Below are 27,240 nucleotides of genomic sequence, written 5' to 3' on the forward strand. Positions count from 1 at the left end.
ATTCTGTCCTATCATCCTTCTGAGTCATAGGCCAACTGAGACAAAAGTAGACAGTTGTCATTTATTCGTTTTCATCCTTGTTTTAGTCCATTTCCATATGGTCATTGCCTTGTTTAATACTACTCTACATCACTTCTCAAAATCTTTTACAAATCCGAACTGAATCAAGGTACTAATATTAAACTCTTAAAAATATTTTGTCATACGAGTTAATGTATTTGGCTTGTACTTTACACTTTGTTTAGTACTCAAGTATTCAAAAGGTTCCCTTTTCCCATGAACAAAGATTTTGACAGCAAAGACAGCTGGTGTTTCTTTGCTGAGTCTGAATCATATGAAATTAGCATGTGTAATTAAATATTACGAAGGAGCTATACTAAAATACAGGGATCTCAGGGATTAAAATCATAAACCCAGCTCAAAATAAAAGAGTCACTTTAGGAATAAAACATGCTACAAATTGAAGCATGAAAAATAAAAACATGCAAGATTAATCTTTCATAGTGCCAAAATTATAGTAGTTATATTGAACACTTAAAGTTGGAAATCTTAAAACAGAAGACTAAGTTTTTACCTATAATTCCTATCCTTAGTTTTGATTGCCTTTTTATTCTTTGAGATTTTTGAACTTGTCCTAAATTCATTCCATTTAGAAGTATTGTATTATTTTCTATGATATGGGGAAATAAATGATTTATTTCCCTTAAATTATGGATAGAAATTATGAGTTTCATGGTATAGAATCTATAATGTAATATGTAGGATTTTATATGAAAATAAGATTATAAGATGCCTGTACATCTTATAATCTTATAATTAAGATATGCAAAGGAGTCAATTGTCAACTGTAAATCATTGAAATGCATAGTTATCAATAAAAGTAACAAGGTAAATGCAAATTAAAATATAGAAATTGAATGTAATTATTCCCACATACATCATTTTAAGGAAACTTGGTTGAATATTCTAAAAATTAAAACAGGTGAACAAAAGGGAATTCAGTTAGAAGTTTTTGAAATTTGAGAGGTAGTCAATGTCTTCCTAATTTTAATACTTCACCCCCCACACATATACAAATAAGTAGAATTCAATAAAATGTATGTAGAAAGCAACTGGGATTATGGAACATTTCTTAAATTTTGAAATTTTAATTAAATCAGTCATAATCTATACTTCATGCTAGTTTTCTGGAAGTTATTTACTATATTGTATTTGAATTGAAACTACTGAAAAAAATCATAAATCTAAATTTAGAAAGAAATAGAAATTAGAAAAACAAAGTATGTTGGATATTATTTTATTATTTTCAGAAGTAATATTTAAGTATTCATTTCTTCTAGTATATGTAGAAACATAACAATTTTAAGTACCAATGAGTGTTATGTAAAATTAATAATTTATTTTAAAAATCAGTAAAAGTATATAGAATCAGTAAATAACATGTGTTAACCACAGCAAATTATCCTTCAAACTTTATAATGCTCAATACCTGGAGAAAAGCAATTCCTTAGTTTAAAAAAATGAAGTGTGTTATAAATAACAAATTATAATTGAGTATTTAGCATATTTTAATATAGTCAAAATTCTTTATTTCATAAAAAACAACTAAAGGACATAATTTATTTCTTAGAGAAATATAGCTGAAATAATATTTCTATCTTCAATAAAACCTTCAGAGACAATTCAAGTTTTAATTTAATTTTTCATATTTAAATTCACATATGGATATGGAATTATGACCACTATATATTAACAAAGTAAATTTATCTACTGGTAAAATGGAAAGTTTATAATATCTGTAGTTAATGATCATATTTAGTTTTAAATATTTTTATCCCCATCAAACCTCATGTCATAAATGTACAGAAGAATGACAACTCAAAAGAATTATCATAAAATTTACAATAAAAATTAAATATAAATTATTCAGATTGCTTAATTTAAGTTATATTTCCCTTAAAATAAAAGTTTTAATTTTTAAAATCTCTGCTCTTACTATTGAATATCACTTTGTTTAAACAGAAATAATACACATACACACTTATCAAATTTAAAGAGCACATATTTAAAATAATTTTGATTATGTTTCATACAAAAGATGGAAAGTTTACGTTTTTTATATATTCAACCTCTTGTTATAATGTGATGCTTAATATCAAACCTTGCATAACATGCTGTATTAATAGAATATTTTTCAGAAAAATTCAAATATACTGTACATATAAGATAAATGCTACGAGTTTAAATGCTATATAAATTCTATAATAACTTTTGCGGGATTTTCTTTTCACCATTCTTCTTGATAATAATTAGCCTATGTCTGTAAAAGTCAACTTTCAACATCGGATTTTGTTGATTTGAACATAAAGTAATTATGCTAGGGATTTTTTCTGTTCTTACATTTTTCAAAATATTTTCTATGGCCTACAAAATAAGAATCAATATTTTTATCTTATTCCAAATATTCTGAAATATGAACATTTTAATAGAACTTATGGAATAATTTATATATATATTTGGCAATTCAGAGAAAAATATCATATTTAGTTTTGAAATATACCAGGGCCCTTTTTTACTCCTTTCCTCTGGAATCAAACTTTTTTCTCTTCCAAATAACATTTTCTTTATATTATGTTTTCTATTAGAAATCTGGACATCATAATTCTTAACTGGTATTACATGTTTTGGGTCTTCAATTAAAAAAGAATATTCCTGCTAGCGCTGTGTTAGTTGTGTGCCTTTCAAAGATATTCCTTCCCTCCCTAACCTTTTCTACTTTTTTCCCCCCAGACGTCCACCCCCACAGTTTCAGAGGCTGGTTGACTAGGGCAGGTTGTACAGAAACTTCAGGACATGTTGTTAACATCTGACACAGTGAGTGAGAAAAAAGCAAGCAGTCAGGTTCAAGGAAAAGGGGCAACTTCTGGAGATGAGATTGCTTAATTTAAGTTATATTTCCCTTAAAATAAAATAGTTTTGTGTTTTTGCTAGTTGCTAGTTACTTGCAACACACTAGCTAAATTCATATCCATTCACTTCTCCACTGCTTGCTTCCTCTCAACCACTAGAAGGCAAACCAAAGGAACTTTATGGATGGCTTTTATTGATGTCCGCAGATCAAGTGTATCTTTGATTAGTCTTGCCTGACGTTTGTCCCCAATCCTTTTAGTAGAGGGCATTATAGTATGTAAACATTTCTGGTTACTGTTCATGGAGGTGGCTGCCTAAATTTCTCTATGGATAAAGCCTTTCTTGCTTTCACCCAGAATCTATGGGGGAGTCACCCGAGTTTGGAAAGTTTAGTGTTGCCCTTTGTACTTCAAGTTTTAATATTAGGACACATATTGAAACCATAAACACAGTGAAAATTCAAAATATATTCCGACGATATTAGAAGACTCTACCTCCTCCTTTTTCATCCTTAAAAGAGCCAAGGGCATGGGGAGTGGCAGGAAGAAACATTCTTAAGATCTAAACCCTGGATGCGTTCCTGGGAGTGCTTTAAAACCCTTAGAAACGTGCAGCCTGCAGAACAACACCCCTTTGGAAGTCTAAAACGATATTAGATTCCCAAAATATCGGCAAAGAAGGTCTTACCGTCAAATGCTTGCAGCAGGTTCCAGCTCAGACCCAGACTGAAAAGCTGAGCAGCTGGTGAACAAAAGTTTTAGCTTTTTTTTTTTTTTTCTAACGAAGTCTGCAAAACTAATTTCCCTCAAAATAGGGCTCAATTTCCGTTAAAGAAAGCAGCGCTTACAAATCTCAGAATTCCTGATCACCCCCACCCCATCCCACTTCTGAGCGATGGAAAACAACTCGAACTTTCACACGGATGTAGAGGTTTATTGCGAAGCCACTATTCCGCAGCACAATTTAAAAGAAAAGGGAGATAGGTTGAAGCCCGAGGGGCTGGGCCAGGGAGAAGATTCTGTCTGCCTTGGGGACACTTCTCAAAGATTAATCAATACTTCCCCCCCCCCCCCCTAATTCACACCAGATGCCTGGCCTAGTTTGCTGTTCCCCATTAATCCCATTAACAACTTCAAAGACCTGGTCCCCATCCACTGGACACGTGAGACAATGAAAATAACGGGGCGACGCTGCCGGTGGCACATTTGGGGTCCCAGGATTGATATGTGAGCGCCTATGTTCTCTTGATGAGACCTGTCCCAGGCATGAGTTGACTATTCCTGCAGCTCATTGGGGGTTGGGAGGTGTGTGGAGGGAACAGGGAGGGGAGGTCCTTGCTTGCCTTGTGTAAACGACTCTGCCCCCAGCAGACAATGTCAAGCAAGTGGCAGCATCAAAGCCCAGCTGATGCTCCCACTAATTCCCTGGTCAAGTTTTCTCACTCGTTTTCTGTGATGCAAGATTAACCAGGGAGATCTGAAGCCCCCAAAGTTAGTGAACTTCGGAGGAAATCGGAGGGTAACATTTCCTAGTATAATGGACCGCGGCTGAGGTGGGGAGGGGTGCTATGAGCAGAGTTGTTTTTTGAGCGGCAGACAGTGGATTTCTGGATGGAAATGAGAAGAGACGGGCTGGCTCCTCAAGGGAAAGATGAAATGTGCATGCAATCTACACATCTCATGTGATCAGGACAAAACCGCTTTGGGATATCCCTGACCCAAGGAAAACTTATTGGTGGGCACTCCCCGGGACCAGGAAAGCAGAGGAGAGGGCACTTGGGGAAAGCAGGAGGAAAGAGAGCCCACCAGGCATCGCAAGGGCGGAGGCCAGGGCTGGACACCTGCAGCTATTACAGCCTCCTCACGCTGCCCTCCCACGCACTCCGCACCCATATGGCCTTCCCCGCCCGCCCCGCGGGGCGCATTCCTGCAGCCTGGGTCCTGGCGCCCAAGCCCATTCACAGCTGCCAAAGGCAAGGTGCGCGCCCGGGCCGGAGACAAGAAGTTTGGAAGTTTTCTGGAAGCGCGCACCCGTCTAGCTCTGATCCTTTCCCTTAACCCTAGTGCTCCTCAATAGCTAGACGCAGTCCCCGGCTTTCGTGCAGGTGACAGTGTCCAAGCAGCAAACAAGACACCTTTCCTGAGCGAAGTGGGCGGCGGGACAGGGAGTGCGGGCTGGGTCCGGCCGGAGCGCCGCGCCTCGGCTGCGGGCTGGGCGGGAGAGCAGCCCCGGGCTGGGGTGGAGCGCGGGGCGCCGTGCAGAGCCGCGGCCGGCAGGGGCGGGCGGGCGTGGGCGCCGTGTGCGTCCAGCAGCTTTAGGAAGTGGAACTGGAAGCGCGTGGCGCAGACTGAGCGGGAATTTTGGAGGGAGTTTGCATGTGGTCAGCGCTGGGCTCCTGAGCCAGCCCCCAGCTCACATTACACTCTATTTATAACCTCCCAGAGCCGTTTCCCCCTGAAAGCAGTTCTCTGGGACCACCTTCTTTTGGCTTCCACCTCTCCTTCTCTTGACATCTGAGTCGCTCGGAGGGAAGCTCCTCCAGGTCAGAGTGTTTATATGTAAAGGAGACTGGCCGCTAGGGCTCAGGACCGGGATTATCCCAGCTCTGCTGAAGCTGAAGCGCCAGTGGCTGTCGCTCGGGGAGGGGGAAAGTCGCACTGTTTACTGTGAACAGGGACAGAGGGTGGTGGCCGTTTGCAAGCTTCGCGAAGTCTCCCGCCGGGAACCCACGACTTGCATGCTATGGAACACCCGCTCTTTGGCTGCCTGCGCAGCCCTCATGCCGCCGCGCAGGGCTTGCACCCGTTCTCCCAGTCCTCCCTCGCCCTCCACGGAAGATCCGACCATATGTCCTACCCCGAGCTCTCCACGTCTTCCTCGTCTTGCATAATCGCGGGATACCCCAACGAGGAGGGCATGTTTGCCAGCCAGCACCACAGGGGACACCACCACCACCACCACCATCACCACCACCACCACCAGCAGCAGCAGCACCAGGCTCTGCAAACCAACTGGCACCTCCCGCAGATGTCCTCCCCGCCGAGCGCGGCCCGGCACAGCCTCTGCCTCCAGCCGGACTCGGGAGGGCCCCCGGAGATGGGCAGCAGCCCGCCGGTCCTGTGCTCCAACTCCTCCAGCCTGGGCTCCAGCACCCCGACCGGGGCGGCGTGCGCGCCCGGGGACTACGGCCGCCAGGCGCTGTCCCCCGCCGAGGCGGACAAGAGAAGTGGCGGCAAGAGAAAGAGCGACAGCTCAGGTAAGGCGCGCCAGGCACCCTGGGCAAAAGGGGCGGGGAGACAGCGGGGAAGATGCCCCAGCCGCCCGCGGCGAGGAGGCAGGGAAGAGGGTACCTGTCTTGCCCTCCCTGGCTCCCCGCCGCCACATTCCGCGGGGGCCGCCCCAGCCCTGTGATGTGGGGACACGTGCTTCTGCGAGGGTAGAACGGCAGCCAGCAGCGCCAGGCGCTCCAAGGTCCAAACTAGTTTACCAGAGGGTTGAGGATAAAAAAAAGGACGGGTGACAGTATGTGAAATCGATTGCAAAGCGTGACCTTCCATCCGAGCGATGGGGAGGGGAGTGCGCCCTGGGATGCAGCGTCTGTCCGCCGGGCGTGCGTGCGGGGCTCCGCTCCTTGACTTTTTCCCTTGCAAGTTCCCGGCTCTTGAGTGGCTCGATTTTTCCCATCGTTAACTGGATTTCCAGATTATTGCACAATATTTGGAACTTGCAGTGGAACTTGGCAGAGCGTATGAGAGAAAAAAAAGTTTTAGATTTTTTTTTTTAAATTCTGATTTCAGAGTTCTTTAAATAGCACCCTTTTCTAAATGGTAAACATTTCCCTTTCTTGGGGAAGGAGATAGCATCTAGGAATTCAGAAGATTTTGAGGAATGTGCTAGAAAATTGTTAATACATACATGCTCAGACACTTGAAGGAATAGGAGTCGTAATCATAGTTGTATTGTGGCACTGGTCTAAAGAGAGAATCCGAATTTCAAAAGAGGAAAGTAATATCCTCCTCCAATTGAGGATTATCGGGAAAGTGCTGGGAACTCACAGTAGCCCCAGTGGTGCTGTTTTGGTACCCCCAGGCCGGTGTACCCAAGGGTATGCTGGAGACACTGGTCTTCCTGGGGAATATGTTGAGTAGCCACACAAAAAGGGGTGCTGGAAGGCACAGCCTGCCAAGCAAATGGTCCCAATCAGGAGAAACAAGTTTTCCAGGCAACCCTCGCCCTTCAAGGATGTTTTACAATTAAGCGAGTTGTGAGTTTTCTTCAGTAGCTACAGCGCTGCAACCTGCCATCCGTTTTTTTCGGAAAGTGTCATTTGTTTAATATGATATTTACGCATCTTCTACCTTTGAGGAATTGGTTTAACAGCTCTAGCAGGTAATTCAAGGCATTGGTTTGAAAGACTGGAAAAAAGTTTATATATTTTTTTCATGCTTTAGGTAAGATCCCACATAAATGACAACGGGCGCCCACATTATTTCATTTTTCCTTCGCAGCTGTGCTATATGGTTCTTCAGGATGAGTTATGGGAAATCTAACCTTTGCTTTCCAAGGTCAGAGGTAAACTTTTAATACTGGATCACAAATTAGTTTATACCTAAGAAAGTTACCAGTAGTATCACTAATTATTAATAGTTGTTATTAGCCATAAGTGAAACTCTCGAGACAGAGTTAAAAAGGTTAATCATAATAAGAAGGCTTCCATCTTCCATATTAAACAACAACGACAAAAAATTTAGAATGCTGTGATCCGATCAGACACAGCACTTGATATCGATATAATTTTGTTTTGAAACAGATTCCAGTTCAGATTTGTCAGCTCACTTCTGCAATTGCCAGAAGCTCTCACCATTCGCTTTACTTTCTGCAATGAGAAATCTATGCAAGAGGTTGTTGTTCCTTTTGCTTGCTGACCTGAACCACTGCACCTACCAAGTTGCTTAGGGCAAACAGGATTTTCATATGGACACATGCTATTTGGGTTGGGAGGAAACAGGGAAAGTGTATCAAAGCATCTACAACCCTAGTCATTTTAATAACAACTTTAAGAAAATGGGTTCCATTAATAGTTCCACTCTCCTTTGGTGGAAAATAACCATATAACAAAATAAGTTTATTTTTACATGTTGAAGCTCATAGAGTGCAGGAAAAATAAACAGACACAAAAGTTAACATCCATATAGTATTGACAGATTACATCTTAAGTAGGAACTACAGTTAGTCATCACCAAGGATAGAATCGCTGGGGAGTTAGAATAAGCATTTTCTTTGATGGGTTCTTTTGAAAGAAATTTTGACTAGTTAAAAGGAAATATCACAATAGTTTCCAGTTAAATATATGTACACTCATTGAAAATAAAATTTAGTTTGCCAGTTTCACTATTTGAGTTAATTTATATCTGTTGTATCTTGGGAGAGATTTCAGTTCAAGATATCTTTCTCCTCTGATGATATTGTATTTGGTCCTCCATAATTCATGTTCACAACTCTTTTATTTTATAGTGTCGTAAGGGTATCTTGTTCTAGCAAAAATTGAAGTGATATAGAAAATCACTATAATTCTGATATATTATTAACACATGTCTCATTGCTTGTCTTCTTTATTATTTCCAAAAAACTGAATTAAATTAAATTCTGAACTCTTGCGATTTTTAAATTATATTAGATAAAAGCCATATGCCTAATAGAGACCATTTATATTTTGTTGGGCAGTTTATAATAACTATGTATTTATAGTTCAGAGTAAACACAGTACATAAATCCAGTGCAAAGTCGGAACCAAATTCTGTATCCTTGCATCTGATACCCAGATATCTTGTATGTGTGCATGACCATGTGGAATTTTAATATGATTTTAAGCACCAGAAAATATTGAAAAGCAACCCAAATTTGATCCATGGTAATGATGCTAAATCTACCATTTGTAACATTTAACAGCATACAATAACACACATTTCCCATCCCAAACACACAATTATTCAAACTCAAAAAGCATAAGGATCTAGAAACAAATATTTATGGACTTTATTCTTCTATTATAACTTATTGACAGTTGAAAATAACCAACCTTAATAGAAAAGCACACTGTTATTTTTATATGTGTTAAACATTTTTTTTTTGCAACTTTGAACCTGCTCTGCTTTCCAGTGTTATTAGCAAAGCCAACATCTGCCACCTCTTCAAAGAGGCTCTTAAAAATCGAAACTTTACAACTGTACTTAAAACAATCTATACAAAGCAGGTGATTCTGAAAAAAAAGTCTATAAATAGGGTGAATTACTTGGCTTCAATTACATTTGATTGTTTGCCAAGCAATGCAGTAATAGGTATAAAATGCCCACTAGCAGTTAAAATAACCAAAGTAGATTAATCAACCTAGTTTTAGGTTATATGAAGATAATACACGATATAAACATGTAAATATTTTCTATTTAAATTAATTGAATGGATATAAGTATTTTTCATACAGAATTAAAACATTTATATAAAAAGGGAAAGATTTGGGAATGTGGATTTTACAAGTTTTTGAATCATATTAGATTCTTGTAAAATGACAAATATTTTATTTATAGCTACAAGATATAAAATGTTTATTGTCAAATTATGTCTGTCATATGCCTCTTATGCAAAATGACAAGAATGACATTGACAATCTGGAAGTTAAACATAGAGTAATATCTTACCTATCCTAACTCTGGTATTCTATTCTAACTTTTTCTAGATATTCAGTCATTATGTTTTCTAAAAGGAAAAAAGTCACTTTACCGTTCATTTCTGTGTTACTGATGTTTATTGTTTTAATATTTGCTTTAGAAGTTTAAAGATAGTGTACTAGGTCTTGGTAATCATAAGAAAATGTTGAACAAATTAAATATCTCAAATTTATGCAATAAAAATATTTTTTAGTATTTTTCTTGCAGTGGTAGATTCATTTTAGGTGTAAACACTTTTAAATGGTGACCTGACATTAAAAAACCTAAGTACCACTGACCTATATGCATTTTCTCAAATGACTATACTAAGAAGTTAAGAGTAACATTAAGATGCTTTATTGTTGAAAGTCAGCAATAAATTCATTATAGAAATAGGAATAGTTTCAAGTTCTGTGTAAATAACTTTATAGTTTATTTGAAAAAGAAAAACATTAAATGTAAGGCATGACACTTCTAAAACTTTCATTTGGGTTCAAAACTCAGTACTAAATATTGAAAAATTTAATCTTTGTTTATAGTGATTATTAATGGAAACCACTATGTTGGCATCCTGGAAGTTTGTTTACTAAAACATATATATTTTAAGCATTAATGTGTTTTCCCTCTGGGTTTAAAAACATAGACCCTTCATCACAGCATTGGAATTTATAATAACTTGCAATATCTGTTGTGTGACCTAAAGGGTCTCAGAAATAAATTTTAAGCAAAAATGAAATAGTAAAAGAGATCAACTTCTTCCCTTAGATTCAGGAAAATTTGAGAGACTAATTCCATATTTATTTAAATTATTTTTATTTCCATATGAGCTAAATTATGTAAGAAATCCCCATGTATAAATGTCATTATAATGGTGCCAACTTTATTCATTTACTATATTTAAAATGGCAGCTGGAAATACAAAACAATGATGTGAGGGTTTGTAGATTTCCATTTCAAATGAGGAAAACCAATATAATACAATAATATATTTAATTTTTGACTCTGTTAACTTCAGTCATTTATTTCAAAAATTTCAGAATAGGTCTCTTTTCCAGCCCTGCTATAAGGATTACAAACATCTAAAAATGATAAATTCTAAAAATGAAAAAATATTAAAAAATAAAATACATACAGGAGTTATTTAGTATTTGTTGAGTATTAACTTTGGATGATTTATCTCTCAAATTTTCTGCATTTTTGTCATACTGTTTTTTGTATAAAATATTTTGTGACTAAAATAAATTAGCATATGAAATGAAATTATCATATTTGCCTATGATTGTAATCATAAAATAGGGAGGATTAATTCTTAAGTGGCCAGTTAAATTACATTTTCTGGATTATGGTGTTGGTGTCTGATTCCAAAGGTTTGTTTAAAAACAGATGAAACACAAACAAAGGCCAAAGTCCACAATTTAGAAATTGAGGTAAGTCTGATGTATTTAAGCAACAGAGCACATTTTATTATCACAACTTATTTCTCTATATTTGTGTTGTAGTCATTAATATGGTTTCGTCATCACTAATAAAACTTTGTTATAGTTGTCAAAAAAATGAAGCACTGATATTTTTTTTTTCTATTTTTGTTATGATGCTCTTCTGACTATTTCTTGGAATAGTTTTTGTCAAACTGAACCTCCCAAGTTAACCTGGAGAAACACAATAAAGAAAGTTACTTGCAACACTCTCTACACTATTCCTAAATCATAGTCATGGGTGAAGTTCAAAATCCAACTGGATAAAACTTTGCAGGATATTTTATTTCTCCTGGAGTATAACTTACAATGGTAACAGTTATTCAGGTCTCAATCTTCAATTAGCATTACCTACGTTGAGGCAGAATTAATTTAAATCTGATAACCTTTCCTCTATGGTTTTCTACTTACATTATAAAAGTGCAGGGGATTTATTTTCACTTTAAGGAAGTTATGCTAGCTGATATGCTATGATACAACATAATAATATATCTGTTGACTCGTTTATGTAAATTTTTAGCACATCGATTTTTTTTTTATTTCAGAGTATTTCCAATTAAAGCCTTTAATGTATTTTAACTAAATTAACAGAAAGTTACTTGGTAAGAGTAAACGTTCAGATGTAATTGAATGGGTCAATTATTTTTCCTCTATATTTGGAATTTTAAATATACAATAAAAAGTAGCCTATTATTCATTAAACCTTCATTTATAATGTTACATTTTCCACAGCACTTTAATATTTCTGAATTTATACATGTTACTATCTATAAATTTGGTACTATGTATTGGAATACTTATTTTTATAAGGTTCTGAAAATACTTTATGATATGTTCTTTGGTCTCTTACATGCGCATGTGAACAAGACTAATCAGGTAAAATTTGTATTATATGTATGCATTTTTGGAAAGGGTTTGTATGAGAGAGAGGAAAATTCCTTAAAAAATAATTATTTGCTATCTCTTTACTATATAGATTAAAATTTAAAAATTGGATCATTAGCTTATATGATATTGCTATACTACTTTTAAAAGCCAGCATTTTCTATTTTTGTATTTTGATGACTTAATTCTTATATCCTTGGAGTTTTTACTTTTATTACAAATATAACGTGTTTAAAAGGTAATATTTATAGTAGTAAAACCATTGGGATTTTGATGAAAGATTTAGATTGAAAATTGGTTCCTCTTCAAAATTTTATAGAATAAGCTTAATTCCATTGTTTTAAATGTATTTAAAAATCCTATATTTTTCCATAAGTTTTCTTTCTAACATGTTGTAGGTTTGTTTCTTGAACCTAGAGAGCTACACGGATTGAAATTATGAGTATAAAGTGTTACTTTTTTTAATAGTTTTTCGTTTATTTTGTGTTTTAGTGGAAAGGGTAATGGTAAAAAGGGAGAGTGTTATATTAATGAGAGCATGGCATCTATATGTAAAAGCACACTTTAAAATAATACGTTTATGTAGAAATGCACACACACTAATAGAATTTCAAATTTAATTACTTGATAACAGATCTTCTGGATGAGAGCATCCACCTTAAACACTGTAATAAGATGTTAGATATTCTAGCTGCAAAATAAAATATTAGGCTTGAAGCATATACAGCTGTGTGGAGAGTCCAACTGGATGAAGCTGGTAATCAATGGCAGTCATTAAAGTCAACCGTGCCAACTCTCCTGCAGTTTTTGTTTTCTTTTTTCCCCTCTAGCTCATTATTCTCCACATGCTTCAAGAGATTCCCATAATACTATAAGAAAAAAAGCTCCAGTTATCTTACATGACTGTGGGCAAGAAAATGATTAAGATGAAGTCATTGCTCAGGCTCTGCGGAAACCTAGAGGCGGGCCCAGCTTAGGCTGGTGGATGCCAGTAGAATTTTAAAGGCCTGGAATTTTACCCTTTGAAAATATAGCCTTCAAGCTTTGCCAGAAATGACACCCAAATAAAAATTTATTTCTGCAAAGTGATAGTTATTTGCAAATGTAGTGGCGAAATGTACTCAGCGTCTGTAGAGATGGCTTCTTACACTGGCAGGCTGGACGGCACAGCAAACTTTTGGGTGATTTTTCTTAGCCTCTTGAAAAACTAGCAAACCAAACTGAGGGACACGCTTATTTGTTGAACAGAATAAAATGGTCCTGACTCTTATGAAATGAACAATGACCACGAAGTAAATTTTACAGCGGGTTGATTTATTTAGATAGCAAAATCATGTGGTTCAGAAAAATCGAATTATACCATTAAAAATTTAGTGGGAACTAAATAGATAAAATGTATGATTTTGTTAGAAACTAGTAATTTGACAAATGGCTTTTACATTTTAAGAATCCTCTAAAGAGCATTTTACTACTAACTGTACAGGTTGAAATTGTGACATCTCTCCTTATTTTATATTTTTCAAAGGTAAAATAAGCTCTCAGTGTGTATACTGCTTTTCATGATTAAAATCTTTGCAACTACAGGTGTAAACTACATTTCCTTAGGAATGTTTTTTTCTTATTTGAAATATAAACGGGTCTGATTGCATTAAACTAGGCAGCTTGTAGATGTAAAGTATAGAGATAGATGGAAATGACAGGAAAGCCAGAGGTTAGGCATCTAAATCCAAGAGCTTGCTGCCATTCACATTTCTAGATTACCATTTTTGCATGTCTACCTTCAAAATTCAGGGAATTATAGATACCTTTTCTTCCAGAACTATTTTTTTGTTTCTGACAATAAAGCTTTATTAAACTTCTTCTTGGATATCCAGATGCTTTAAAAAATTAAAAGAAGCCGAAACCGGTTTGGCTCAATGGATAGAGCGTCGGCTTGGGGACTGAAGGGACCCGGGTTCGATTCCGGTCAAGGGCATGTACCTTGGTTGTGGGCATATCCCCAGTAGGAGGTGTGCAAGAGGCAGCTGATCGATGACTCTCTCTCATCGATGTTTCTAGCTCTAAATCTCTCTCCCTTCCTCTCTGTACAAAATCAATAAAATATATTTTAAAAATTTTTTAAAAATTAAAAATTAAAAGAAGCAGCAACACTATTTTGTTTTTGCATATTTAGCCATTAGTTGATAAATCATGAAGGATTTATCTTATTTCTTAGTCATTCTATCACACAAGGAAATAGGTGGCACATTCAAAGAAATAATTTAAGAGAATTTGATGATTATTTGATGGTGTGTAGCACATGCAGAGCCACAGGAAACGGTAACTCACCCAGGGCCTGCCCACAGTTGGAAAACATTAATGTACCTAAACATTTTGGGCAAGGAGAGAGAGCTTTCTTAAAAATCCAGAATCTGGTGAGAGGCACAGAGAGAAGGCTCCTAGGGAAGTAAAGACCTCAGGTGGAGGATCGCAGGTAATGTCAAATATCAATCCGGTAATCTGTCTTCATGCCTCCCAGCCTCCCTCTGTTGCATCCCATGGCCGGATGCCATCAGAAGACAAAGACTCTGAGCACCGGAGTCCCTGTAGATGAATTCCTAAGGGATGCGGGCCTCTGAGGAGTGGCCAGGCTAGATCTGGGAGAACACAGCGTCTCACTCTGTCTCTTATGAGTGTGATTTCACTTCTCTCTACCTTCGTTTCCAAAAAATCATAGCTGTGATTTAACTTCTCTCTACCTTCATTTCCTAAAATCATAGCGAGTCAATTATCATGTTACTTAAAACAATGTTTGTCTCAGTAGGGGCTATACTTTTTGTCATGTATCAATGTAGGTGCAGTCATGTTGTGGGTATGCACCATCTGAAAGCCATTTCTGTCTATGTTGCCTATTTATTTGTGTGTGTGTGTGTTTTTTTACTACTAATAGTGCTATAGCAAATGTTGCCTGCTTGAAAGATTGCCAAAGATTTAAAATAATCTGTAACTGTTCGTCAAATTAGTACCCTGTTTCCCCCAAAATAAGACAGTGTCTTATATTAATTTTTTACTCCCAAAGTTGCGCTAGGTCTTATTTTTAGGGGATGTCTTATCTTTTCATGCACTAGGTCTTATTTTCGGAGGATGTCTTATTTTCGGGGAAACACGGTAGTACCATGCCATTTTCCTGAAATGTAGGGTGAGCTCTAGACCAAATTGTGTAAAAGACTCAAATTGCCTTCACGTAATCACCCTGAAGATTCCTATGCCATCGCCTCTTTTGCTTGGGCGTCTCCAGACCTCCTTTCCTAAGCGTGTCCTGCCATTTCTCTACCCAACACCTGTTTTCAAGAGAAATGGACAGAGCAGTGTTTAGTCAGGAGGGAACAGAACTTTAACAGAAGGGATTTGAATATGACAGTGACATTTTAGGTCTCCGTTTAACTGTGGACTTGGAGTTTGGGTGTGACATGTTCTGCTGTGCTATTGAGTTTATTGCAGAAGGAATGTAAGTATTGTAGCTCTTTGTTATTCCTAGTGGTTCCATGTAGAGAGCAAATACCACTTAAAATACATTATATTCCCCACAAAATACATAAAAACCATTTTAGTTTGATGATAATTTCCCTTTTCAAAGAAAATAACTTGTTTGTGGATTTATTTGTTTGTTACAAATTGAGAATTATTGCTTAAGTTGAGGCCAGAGAGAAAAGCAAACCTCACAAGTTCTGAGTGATTAGTTAGTTACACTCTATTTAGCTTAGTTACCACTCCTGCAGCCACAGTTCAATGTGGACAATTCAGAATGTCTTTCAGAGACCTTTTAAATTATTTTAGTGATGGTCTGTGGCAGTTGCTTTTGCATAAACAATAGAATCAAACACTGTATTAAAAGTTAACTCTTTCCAAGCTTTTATATTCATAGTAATTTAATCCCTAAAATAAGAGAAGTTCAAAGGACTAGGATTGCTTGACTGCTAGATCATGAGAGGGAATAGGGAAAGGGGTGCAGGAAGAACAAAGCACTGAATGTTCAGTCATAAACAACAGCGACAAGAAGGGTCAAACACCAACTAGTCATTACTCTTGAATTTCAGGATAGGCTTAATTTGTTAAGTTTTTTTTCTTTCGTTTGTTTGTTTTTTAATAAGTTGTAATCAGTACTGTTGGACCAGGTCATTAGAATCAGAATTAAGACACTAGAAGAGACGGAAGGCATCACCCAGTTCAATGACTGTATTTCCTAGATGAGAGAAAGCGCCCAGAGAAGTTAAGTAATGTCTGTCCATTCAGCCAAGTAGTGGCAGCTGAGCTTCCATATCCTGACTTCAGCCTAGTGCCCTTACAAGGAAAATCTCATAAAATATTTTTAAACCTTAAGGTTTTAGTCTTCCCAATAAAAATAAATTTCAGCATCATTTAAAATGTTGGCTACTGCATTTGAGGGAATAAAGTGCAATTTCACCAAGTGCTTTACTTGGGTGTAAACTACCTCTTTCTGAATCTGATTTTATGTCCTATTACCTCAGTAGTTTTTCATTCTTGTTTTATGAATATGAATACTGTTATCCTTTCTTAGCTTCGATTTTCTAAGGACACAGTTCTTATTTATTTTTGATTACCTATGTGGCTGCGTATTTTTGACATCTCCTACAATAACCATAGCATTTTAGTTTAAACCAGAGTTTAATATCTGGCAATATGCACATGGACTTTGCTGTATTATACCAATAAATAATATATGCTTTTGTAGCCAGAATCATATTTTGGGTAGCCATATGTGAAGTGAAGAATATGTTACCTACTTTAATTTTTTTAATTTAATACACATAAATTTTGCCAAGTTGAGCTTTACCTATAATGCATTTGCTTTTTTGTGTTCAAAGTTATAAATAGCAACAAATAAACAGTTATCAGTTCTCCTTGTCTCAGGTCATTAACTTTATCTACATTGTTAGATAAGTATTGATCTTTTTAAATTTAATATAAAGGATGTGACAAAGTACATTTACAGTTTTTCATATGGTAAATAATGCCATAATTAATAAATACTAATACAAGTATAAATTGTGCCATCCACTCAGAACTGTAAACCTACATTTGCCCACCCTGTAATCTCCTGACACAGAAGATACTAAAAAATATTAATGGTTGGTTGGCATTTTGCCTTGGCTAACCAGATGTGTTTTCCTTGTTTCTCCTGCTTTCCTACCCACACCCATCTTTCCCACAAACTGTAAACATCAGACTCATCTGCTCCTCCCCAAAACAATGAACCATATAACATCTGGAACACACTTCACACTGACCTATCATGCTAATTCCAGATCATTTTTTCTTACTAAAACCTCAAAACACAAAATTAAACGTGAAAAATACAGTTGGTTTTTCCAAGATTATTATTTTTTTTGGCAAAATGTAATTTTATTTCCAAAACAATTCCTCATGTACATAGTTAATTTTAATTTACATTCAAAATGCCTTCATATTAATGGTCTCAAATGATGATTTCTCCTTTTATATTCAGGACTTAGCTATGCTGCTTTTTCTAACACAGCTCAGCCCAAATCCATACCATTGCACATCCTTGTATATATTTCTTCCTATTCTCACACAAATGTCTCTTGCACCTAATTTTGTTTTCTTCCCAGATCTTCTGAGTAACTTTATCTCTTCTCATCCTTCCCTAATAGAATTCTATATTGACTGTAAAATAAAATTTTGACTAATGTCCATCAATAACATACTACTAGATTTTACTTGTATTGATTCTTGTATGCAAATTTGTTTAGTATCAAACATACATACAAAATATAAGTAATATATAATCTGATATATAATTCAACATATAATATAATCTCATATATATTATTTTTATAATCAGGTAAATAGATAGATTTATAGTAGTGTTTTCCTGGCAAAACATTCTTTTATAGTCTGTGTAACACATGCTAAAAGGAACTTTTAAACAGTGTTCTTATACTTTTTTAATGTGGGTTCTTAAATGTATACAGTTATAGCTGCATATAAGGAGTTTTCCATAAGATTTTCTGCAACTCCCCATCTACTAAAGAACATTACTTACTATCTAATTTCCTTGGATAAGAATTCAGGACTTTAAATTAATTGGCTTTCATCTGTAATATCCCACCTCAATCATTAAAGGCTTTATTGATTAGTAGAGGCAGTTTTGTTGACATTGGTTTGGCTTTTATTTTAATTAATATTTCTTCAATAAAGTCGTTTATGTCTAACACTATAGAAAACCTTTTTATTTTGAGAAAATTGTAAATTCACATGCAGTTGTAAGACATAATACAGAAGAATCCCACATACTAATACATTTTGCCCAGTTTCCTGTACCTCGGTGGTAATGTCTTGCATAATTATAATTCAATAACAAAACCAGGAAATTGATACTGGTACAATCTAGGAAACTGGTATTGATGCAATCCACTAACCTTAATCAAATTTCATTAGTTTTTACATGCACGTGTGTGTTTGTGTGTGTGTGTGCCTTTAGTTCTATGCTATCTGCCATCTTGTATTTTTATCCCACAGCCTGCAATATGTTTTTCTAATATATATTCATTATTTTCATTAAGATCTTACTTGAGATACTTCTCAGGTCTGTAAATCCCTTCCCTTTCCAAATTAATGTCTATAGAGTGCATCATAAGACACTTAAATTTTACTTGATGGTTCTCTTTGCTGTTCCTATTTCAGGTCTCTAGTTTTGAGTTATATGCAATCCCAAAGGAAAAGTCAGTGCCTTCTTTTTCTTTTAATATGATTACCCAACATTGGGTTAGGTGCACAGAAGTGCTAGGTAAATCCTATTTGCTGCCTAGAAAAAGTTTCTTTAATGATGAGTGAGTGATCTGTGTTAGGGGTTTTCTGAGACTTTTAGTTCCAGGCATATAGTAGCAGGATAAATTCAGAAGAGTTATGAACAATCCATAGGAGAGTTTAATGAATATCTGGCTTAAGTAATTATCTTAAGTGTTCATTTCTGATTGATTTTTATGGATGCTTCCTAAAGTGAAATACTTGTGATTACATGGCATATATTTACCATTCATAAAAAAAAACTGGACAATAATTAATATGCATTTATTTAAATAACTCAGGTACTGGAAATATCATGGAGGAACACTGTGAAGTATATGATTGGCTAATCACTATGCTGTACAACTGAAACTAATACAAAATAATATTGTATGTAAGTAGTAATTCAATTTTTTTGAAAAAATTGTAACTGTAACAGTTGGAGCATATCTGAAAGCAAAATGCAAGGAGCATAATATTATAAAACGTTTTGTATAAATGCTGGGTTTACTCAAATAAGTGTTTACTTAAAATACATCCATAGTTCTGCAGGGATCAAAGTGCATCCTAAAATAATTATTAACAAAACGTAATCTACAAGCCTGAAATTTGGCTAGTTATCAAAATAACAGCAAAATATAGACATTAAATTATTGATTTATGTATACAACATTAGAATGAAGTTAAGTGCCATATAACAATGGATGTAAATGTAAAAAAAAATGGAGTTTTGGAAATGGGAAAGCAAACAATGAAAGCACATTAAAAAATGTAGGGTCAACTAGGGAGATTCTTCCAGGCCTCTTGAGGAATAGGGAGGAGAACATTTTTCTGGGAACGGGTGGGGAACATGCCAGGAATTAGGCTGGATTTTCCGGGGGAAAGTATGAAAACGTAATATCATCAGACAGTGGCAATTAATGATAAAACATTATTAACTTTCAAAGCCTCTAAAAAGGTTTGGTCTTTTATGATCTCTGGTATGAATTCCAGAATTGCAAAAGTCAGGTAGTTGACCAACAGAAGAGCCTAATAGGGGAAATTTTTAACTTTCTGAGAAGAAAATGAGGATATGTTTGCCTTTGGCATGAGAAAAAGAGCAAATGCAAGGGAGAACGAAATATATGAAGCCTTATGCCTACAGTGAAACATCTGGGCCTGTTTGACTGTGGCTATATATTACACAATGAAGTGCCGCAACCACAGAGTTTTGAATATGTGGGAGTAGGAGGACTATTCATTAGTGGATTCACTTTTAATAGAGATTAATTGGTAATCAATTGATGATTGAAGTGCTAGTGATTTGTGGGAGAAAAGGCAATATTAAGGTAAGCAAAGATATCACTGGATACATTCCTGTTAGAATTACGAGTTGAGGATGTACATTCAAGTATGAAAATGTATAAAATTGTTAATGATTGCATTTAGGCTATCTTAGGAACACACACACACACACACACACACACACACACACAAAATAAGTAACTTACAGCACTGGGCAAAGCATGTATAAGTGTCCATGTAACTCTCATTTTTTTACAGAGATTTTGGAACAGAAGAAGGCCAGACCAAATGTAATTTGTAATAAAGTTTTATTGGCAGTGTAGAAGAGTGGGTAAAACATTTTAATAGTTTATAGTAGATGAAATAGATGATTTACTTTTATATTGAGAATTTGCTCATATTATATTGGTAGCCATTGGTATATAAATGTGTGGATGTGATAACCTATTAATAGCAATCTTTTTTTTTTTTTTTGCTTGCAGTTTAATAATGCATCTTAGTTTTTCCCCAACTGAAAAAATACTATGCCTTTTTCATGGATACAAAAATAAGAGGTTATTTATTTGTTTATTTATTCATTTTTACAGAAACCCCTTAGAAGAAATAGTCTGCATATGCAAAGCAACTCTTTTTAAAAAGTATTAACTATGTTAAATACAGCCAATTAGTTAAATGCATATTGGTGCACAGTAGAAGCCGGTGACTTCCAAATTGAATGGTTTTGCCTTAAAAAGCTCAGAAAGTGAGAAAACTAAACCAAACCAATAGAAAATGTAAATGTTATTCAAAGTGGCTGGAATAAAGTGGAACCTTAATTTAACTGTCCTAACCTGGGGAGTAGCTGCTTCTGAGGGGATACACAAGCAGAAGTCTGATTAAGAGATTTTCTTCCTGAGGTGGTTGTGTTATTCTCAGGTTAGATATACATTCTGTCTCACAATTTCTCTGTATTTCTAATATTTTTTTAAAACTTCCTCATTATACACTTTCTAATAGCAATACACTTCATTTTGAATCACTGAAGCAGCATTAGTATTTTTGATCAAGTTAAATTCATCAGGAACAAGTAGCTCAGAGAAGAACTAGTTAGATAAATGGAAATTAGTGGCAAATTGTAGCCTATTCTTCCCTGGCCCAGGACACACACACACACACATGAATGCCATAGGTATTTCAATGGTATTATAATTCACAGATTCTGACATAATTCACTAAATACCTACTATGTGCCAGGGACATGATTCTGTAAGGACTTTATACTGTTGAGTCCACTACAATGAATAGAACAAACTGAGGTTTCTAGAAAGATCCACAGCATAGTAGCAAAGACTAAGATGGAAACAACTGGATGTAACAGTAAGATAGAGGATATAATAACTCAGCATACATGATGAAAATATCCAAAGAAATCCATAGAAGTTTCAGGAAATGATGAACATGCCTCAATTTATCTTACTTCTTACGATCAACTTCTGAAGTCATGAGTGCATGAAAATCTATTACATTGTGAACTGGATCAAAACACCTTTGGGGGAAAAATATAAGGATCTTTGTTTTTTGTAATTTAAATATATATATATATATATATATATATATATATATATATATATATATTGAATATTTATTGAATTCAGAGAAGAAGAGAGAGGAAGAGATAAAAACATTAATAATGAGAGAGAATCGCTGATTGGCTGCCTCCTATATGCCCCCTACTGGGGATGAAGCCTGCAACCAGGGCATGTACCTTGACCAGGAGTCCAACTGTGACCTCCTGGTTCATAGGTCGACTCTCAACATCTGAGCCATGCCAGCCAGGCTCCTCGTTGATTAATATAGACATGAAATACAGGATAGGTTTTGGTTTCCTGGAATCATCCACAAATTTATTCCTAAGTCATTTTTTTTTCAGATCCTCAATTGTTATGATTTAAGCATTCCTTTGTGTTATGCATCAAGGTTTGTGGGCAGTAATTAATTGTAGATAACTAAACTCTGTAATTTATAATATTATTGCTAGGATGTCATTTGATAAAACCAGAGTGAAAGGTAAGGTATTTTGCTAGCTGGTCAAATATGCTATATTTTTTGGGGCATGAAATTGATGTCATCTTGATAAGGCTCAGGAGAATTAACCCCCTAGAAGACATTGTAGAAGATATTTGCATATCATGTCTCATGTATAGGTTGTCTCATATTTCAGGCACTGACTTTAGATGAGAATTGTGAAACAAATGAAATGACTTTTCATCTTTATCTTGAAAGCTATTGAGACTTTCCCGCAGGCTATCTTTAAAAAAGTTCACAGAATGTTAGAATTGGAAGAGATTCCAGCATTCATCAAAATCACCCCTCAATCTTATAGATGAGAACATTGAGGTTTAGAGCGTAGAACCCTTAAAATAATGTTTGCAAAACTGGGACTAATAACTTCCAATTCAGTTTCTTTCTCTTATTTCTCTAATCTGCTGTTTGAAATTTTCATTCTGATTCTTTAGTAAGATGTCAGATACCTGAAATTTTTCTTTTGAAGATGGCTCAGTGGGTTATTTTCTACAATAAGGTCAAGGATATCATATAAATTTACTTTCCTAGGCTAGAAATATGATAATTTAATTACAAAGGTCCATATAATTTGAATGAGTATTGAAAGTTAGTTCACTGATTTTTAAAAAATGAATGTGGAAGAGAGGGAATTTCCATTGATGAGATAATGACTGGTGTCTTTCTTGCATCATTTATTTCCTGCTAAAATCAGTAATTCATTCAGAAGCAAGAATTTGGGCCATTCTGGATTTGAGACCTATTCTTCCAATATATTTTAAAATTTTAAACATGAAGTAATGTTCTATTAGTGATTAATATGAAAAATCTATAGTGTTATACTCAAAACCAGCTCATGGCTTGAAATTTCAGAGTTTTCCTCTGTTGTAAGTTCTCTTTCTGAATTCCAAACATCTTACTTGAATCTTTCCAATTCGTCACCTTTGCTTTATTATTCCTTTAATTATTTTCCTAAAGTTAATAGTGTTACCATTTTATTAGAATGCCTTTTCCCCCCTCTTATTTTAGATTAATATTAGTCCCCCCCCACCACCACCACCACCTCATTTTCTTTCCTCTAAGCTATTCTGGAAAAGTATGTGGAGGAAGTCATATCAATTCACAAATTTGACTATATTAATTCACATGAGTTTGATTTGCCAAAATATATAACGTTGTCTTGAACATTTAGAGTGTGGTTAGAAGGAAGCCTGAACTGCAAGAAAAGGATTTTTTGTGTGTGATGTCCACTTAACTAATAAATCTGTCATCACTGACTGGTTTCCATTTCCTGGGAAATAAACAAATCACCATTAAGTCCTTTGAAGCAAGAGACTGCCAGGAAACACGAAAGTCACATTTGCTTCATCCTCCAAGATAAAGTATTGAATAAGTGGAAATGAGATGCAACAGAAGGAGCCATAGGGTCCTTACACCTGCTAGAAAGTCCAGAAGCTTTCCACAGAACAGGAATTCAACAAACCTCAAACCTTGACATTCAGCAAAAGTGCAGAAACGAAGCCAAGAATAAACTCTGTCGGGCCCTTAAGTAGAAAGCTTGAGTTATAGGAACATAGGAAATTTGAAGAGGAAAGCCTAGGAATCTGGAGGCCATGGACCCCAAACTGAATTAGCTCTAGAGATGTTTTACCTTTCTCTTTATATTCTACTTCAAATTAAATGGTCATTGGTCCTCATATAAGAACTTCTCTTAAAAGGCAGGGTCATGGTTAAAGAGTAAATATCAAGCATCAATTGGGAGGGCTTTTTTGTTTGTTATCCAGCTTATTGAATTTCATAGGATTTTGGACTTATGCTTTGTTTTTATTTATCTTACTAAAATAAATAAGTACCTTTCAAGTAAATGCACATGCATTCTAACCAGCAACCCACTAGGGAAAATACAATTTCATATAAAAGCAGGGCAAATGCCAAACTCCCAGAAAGATCCGAAACAAATAAGATGCAAAGGAAATAAATAAACATTAAAGAAAAAAACTGAAAATGCACCCCAAAAATAAAATTCCAAAAGGTGGAACATTGCTGTTTTCCCTGCATTTTGTGTTTACCCTTTATTTTTCATTAAGGAATTTATTTGCCTCAGTAACAGAGCAAATTTTTCTTAACCTGTGTCTTTTATCTGTAGTCATTAGCTTTTGTAGCTCTAATAACTGTAGTTTTGATATTTTTTAACAATTATAATGCTACAAAATAAACACTTGATCTGAATTAAAATTTTTATTTGAACTAAAATTTTTCTTCATCTTAGGGTTTGGTAAGCTTATTAAATCATGGGATATATTTTTTCAAATAGATGAAGTTGAAAGGATCATGAGTGTAACTGGGGAGATGAAGATAGCAAGTTGTTTTGTGTCTGCCAGTGACTGGAATGATCCGATTACCCATTACCGTACCCCTGCTTCCCACTGCCTGCCTTACACTAGCACATTGTTCAGTGATTTATAATTGTTCTGCTTTCATAACATTGGCACATCCATTTTGTTTCTTTTAAACATTAACTTAGTGCAATATCATTCAGATATGTTAAAGATTATTATAGAAATTTCTCTAGCTTGATGGTAACAGATTTGGGACAAGATGAGAGTTCTTATTTCATTCCTTCTTTTTTGAAAATTGGATCTTTCTACTCATTAACTTCTCATCCATAAATGTATAACTATATTCGTTTTAGACTTTCCTGAAACTTTTAAGCAAATACAGTTTGTTGGCTGTGAAAGTCATACCAGTAGGCTCTGTGTGGCTTTCATATTTGGGAATTACAATGGGAAAGTTGACATTTTATTCGCATGTATAGCTTTGGTTATTTACTTGCAGGTAAAATGACTGCTACACTAATACATTGGAGGCTACAGTAATTTACATCTCTGAATTATTTTATAAAAATGTATATAGCCGAGACCGGTTTGGCTCAATGGATAGAGCGTCGGCTTGGGGACTGAAGGAACCCAGGTTCGATTCCGGTCGAGGGCATGTACCTTGGTTGCGGGCATATCCCCAGTAGGGGGTGTGCAAGAGGCAGCTGATCGATGACTCTCTCTCATCGATGTTTCTAGCTCTCTATCTCTCTCCCTTCCTCTCTGTTCAAATAAAGTATATTAAATAAATAAATAAATAAATAAATAAATAAATAAATAAAAATGTATATAGACCTTTTAATCATAGAGCTTCTGTTCCCAAAGTATTGATGATACTTTAGACTTTGACCTCCAGAACATGAAGAATTCATTTTGTTAGACTTCTACTTTCTAACTTTGGGAAACATTGACTGATTTAACAGAGTTGGCTTTTTAAATTTTCATATGCACTACATTTAGTCTTACATCTTTTGGAGTAGCTCCATTTTTTATAAATCTCAGGATGAAATACAAATATATTACCAAACTACTTCAGTCTTTCAGTCACAGCTCTGTGTGGGTATTAAAGAGGATGTGGAAAAAATCTGAAGGAATGGGGGCTTGCTCCATTGTTCTAAGCCAAAAATATCAAAATTTGGCTTATAAGACTATGGAAACTAAAAGTCTGCTTATTCCTATAGGAGATTAATGCATTACTCAACATTGAAATATTATATTGCCTGGCAACTACAAAATATGTTTAATTTTTCCAGTGCTATCTTTTTTTTTCCTTCACTTTTTTTTATTAAGGTATTATATGTGTACATATCTTACCAATCCCCCCTCCCATTTTTTTTTCTTTCATTTTTTTTTTATTAAGGTATTATATGACCAGTGCTATCTTTATTCTTTTACTTCTGAATCCAGTATCATTCAAAAGTTTGGATCTGCTAACAGTTAAAATCTCACTAGAAGATAGTACAACTGATATTCACCTGGTGCTATGAGAGCTTTTTTATTGATTATAATGAGTTGATTCAACATGTATTTCCATATCTACTTACTTGCTTTTAGTTTAGAAAAAAATGGAGAACTAAAAAAATACAAATGCAAACACTTACCTAAAAAAAATAGTGGTATGCATTATATTAACACTGGAGGCCTGCTGCACAAAATTTATGCACTTGGGGGGGTCCCCTCAGCCTGGCCAGCGCCCTCTCACAGTCCAGAAGCCCCATGATCTATTGCCCCACCTAGGGAGAGGGACGGTCCACCCACCTGCCACAGCCCGCTGGTTGGTGGCCTGGGCCTCCCTCAGTGGGATGATCATGGGGCAATGGTGAGCCCCCCCCCAACCAATTGCATGACACTCAACTTTGCTGGCCTGGCCAGTGGGTGTCATAGTGTGGTCATCCAGATGGACACTTCACTGTTAGGCCATTCAGTTGATTTTCATATTATGCTTTTATTATTATAGATTACTTTAGATGGTATCCTTCTTTGAAAACCTCGAAATAATGGTGTTTGGCTGATTTTATTTTTTCCTTTCAAAAATAATCTATAGGCAAATATCAGTAGTTGACTAAGCACCAAACAAGAGAATAAATTGTAGTGTTGGGGAGAAGTGATTTTGTCCTTTTTTAATTCCATGGTGTAAGGATGGTGTTGCCTGAAATAAAAGTAAAATAGTTAACTTTTCAAAGTTATGTATAACTCTATAAAAGTCTTATTTTACTTTGTTTAACTTGACTTGTTTCATTGCTTATTGCTGTCTCATATTATGTGATTAAATATAACTATAGTGGAAGTAGCTAGCACTTCTATCTGCTACCCCAGCCAGTCACTATCTGATACTGGAATATTTGTCAACTAGCTCACTGGAGTAGAATGGTGCTACTAATGCCAAAACCACAGTCTTTGTTTTTGTGATGTTACCTTCTTTCAGAGAATGACTTTCGTGGTTATAGCACCTGCTCTAATCCTTGCCAGGATAAATGCATTATGTGCTATGCACGGTACTGCTTGTGTTTGCCCAGCCATAAATGGAAAATCCATTTAAGAATGTCACTTTGAAATGGTTGATCATACTTTTAGGATGACTGATTCATTCCAAGCACCCCTTCAGTCATTTAAAATGTGCATACTGACTGCCTCCCATTGGCAAAGTGTTATACTTCTAATAAAATGAGTGGTTGATTTAAAAAGCAAAAAGTGTCTAAAGCTTAGGCCCAGTATATCCTGTAGGTGCCTATGTGGCCAAGTCAACTTAACAAGAATGGT

General features: G+C 35.7%; 1 protein-coding gene across 2 annotated transcripts in view; it reads left to right on the forward strand.

Moving 5' to 3' along the window:
• Positions 1-5,205: 5,205 nt before the first annotated feature.
• MEOX2 (mesenchyme homeobox 2) overlaps positions 5,206-27,240 on the forward strand; it is a 64,227-nt gene continuing 42,192 nt past the window's right edge. Inside the window, exon 1 of one of the 2 annotated variants that reach the window (XM_036429283.2) lies at positions 5,206-6,166. In XM_036429283.2, the coding sequence (XP_036285176.1) occupies positions 5,653-6,166 (514 nt within the window). In that variant the 5' untranslated portion in view covers positions 5,206-5,652. The remainder of the gene's footprint in view (positions 6,167-27,240) is intronic. The other variant, XM_036429284.2, reaches the window with a different exon arrangement.

This window comes from Pipistrellus kuhlii, unplaced genomic scaffold (genome assembly GCF_014108245.1).
Source record: "Pipistrellus kuhlii isolate mPipKuh1 unplaced genomic scaffold, mPipKuh1.p scaffold_m20_p_10, whole genome shotgun sequence".
Taxonomy (NCBI): Eukaryota; Metazoa; Chordata; class Mammalia; order Chiroptera; family Vespertilionidae; genus Pipistrellus; species Pipistrellus kuhlii.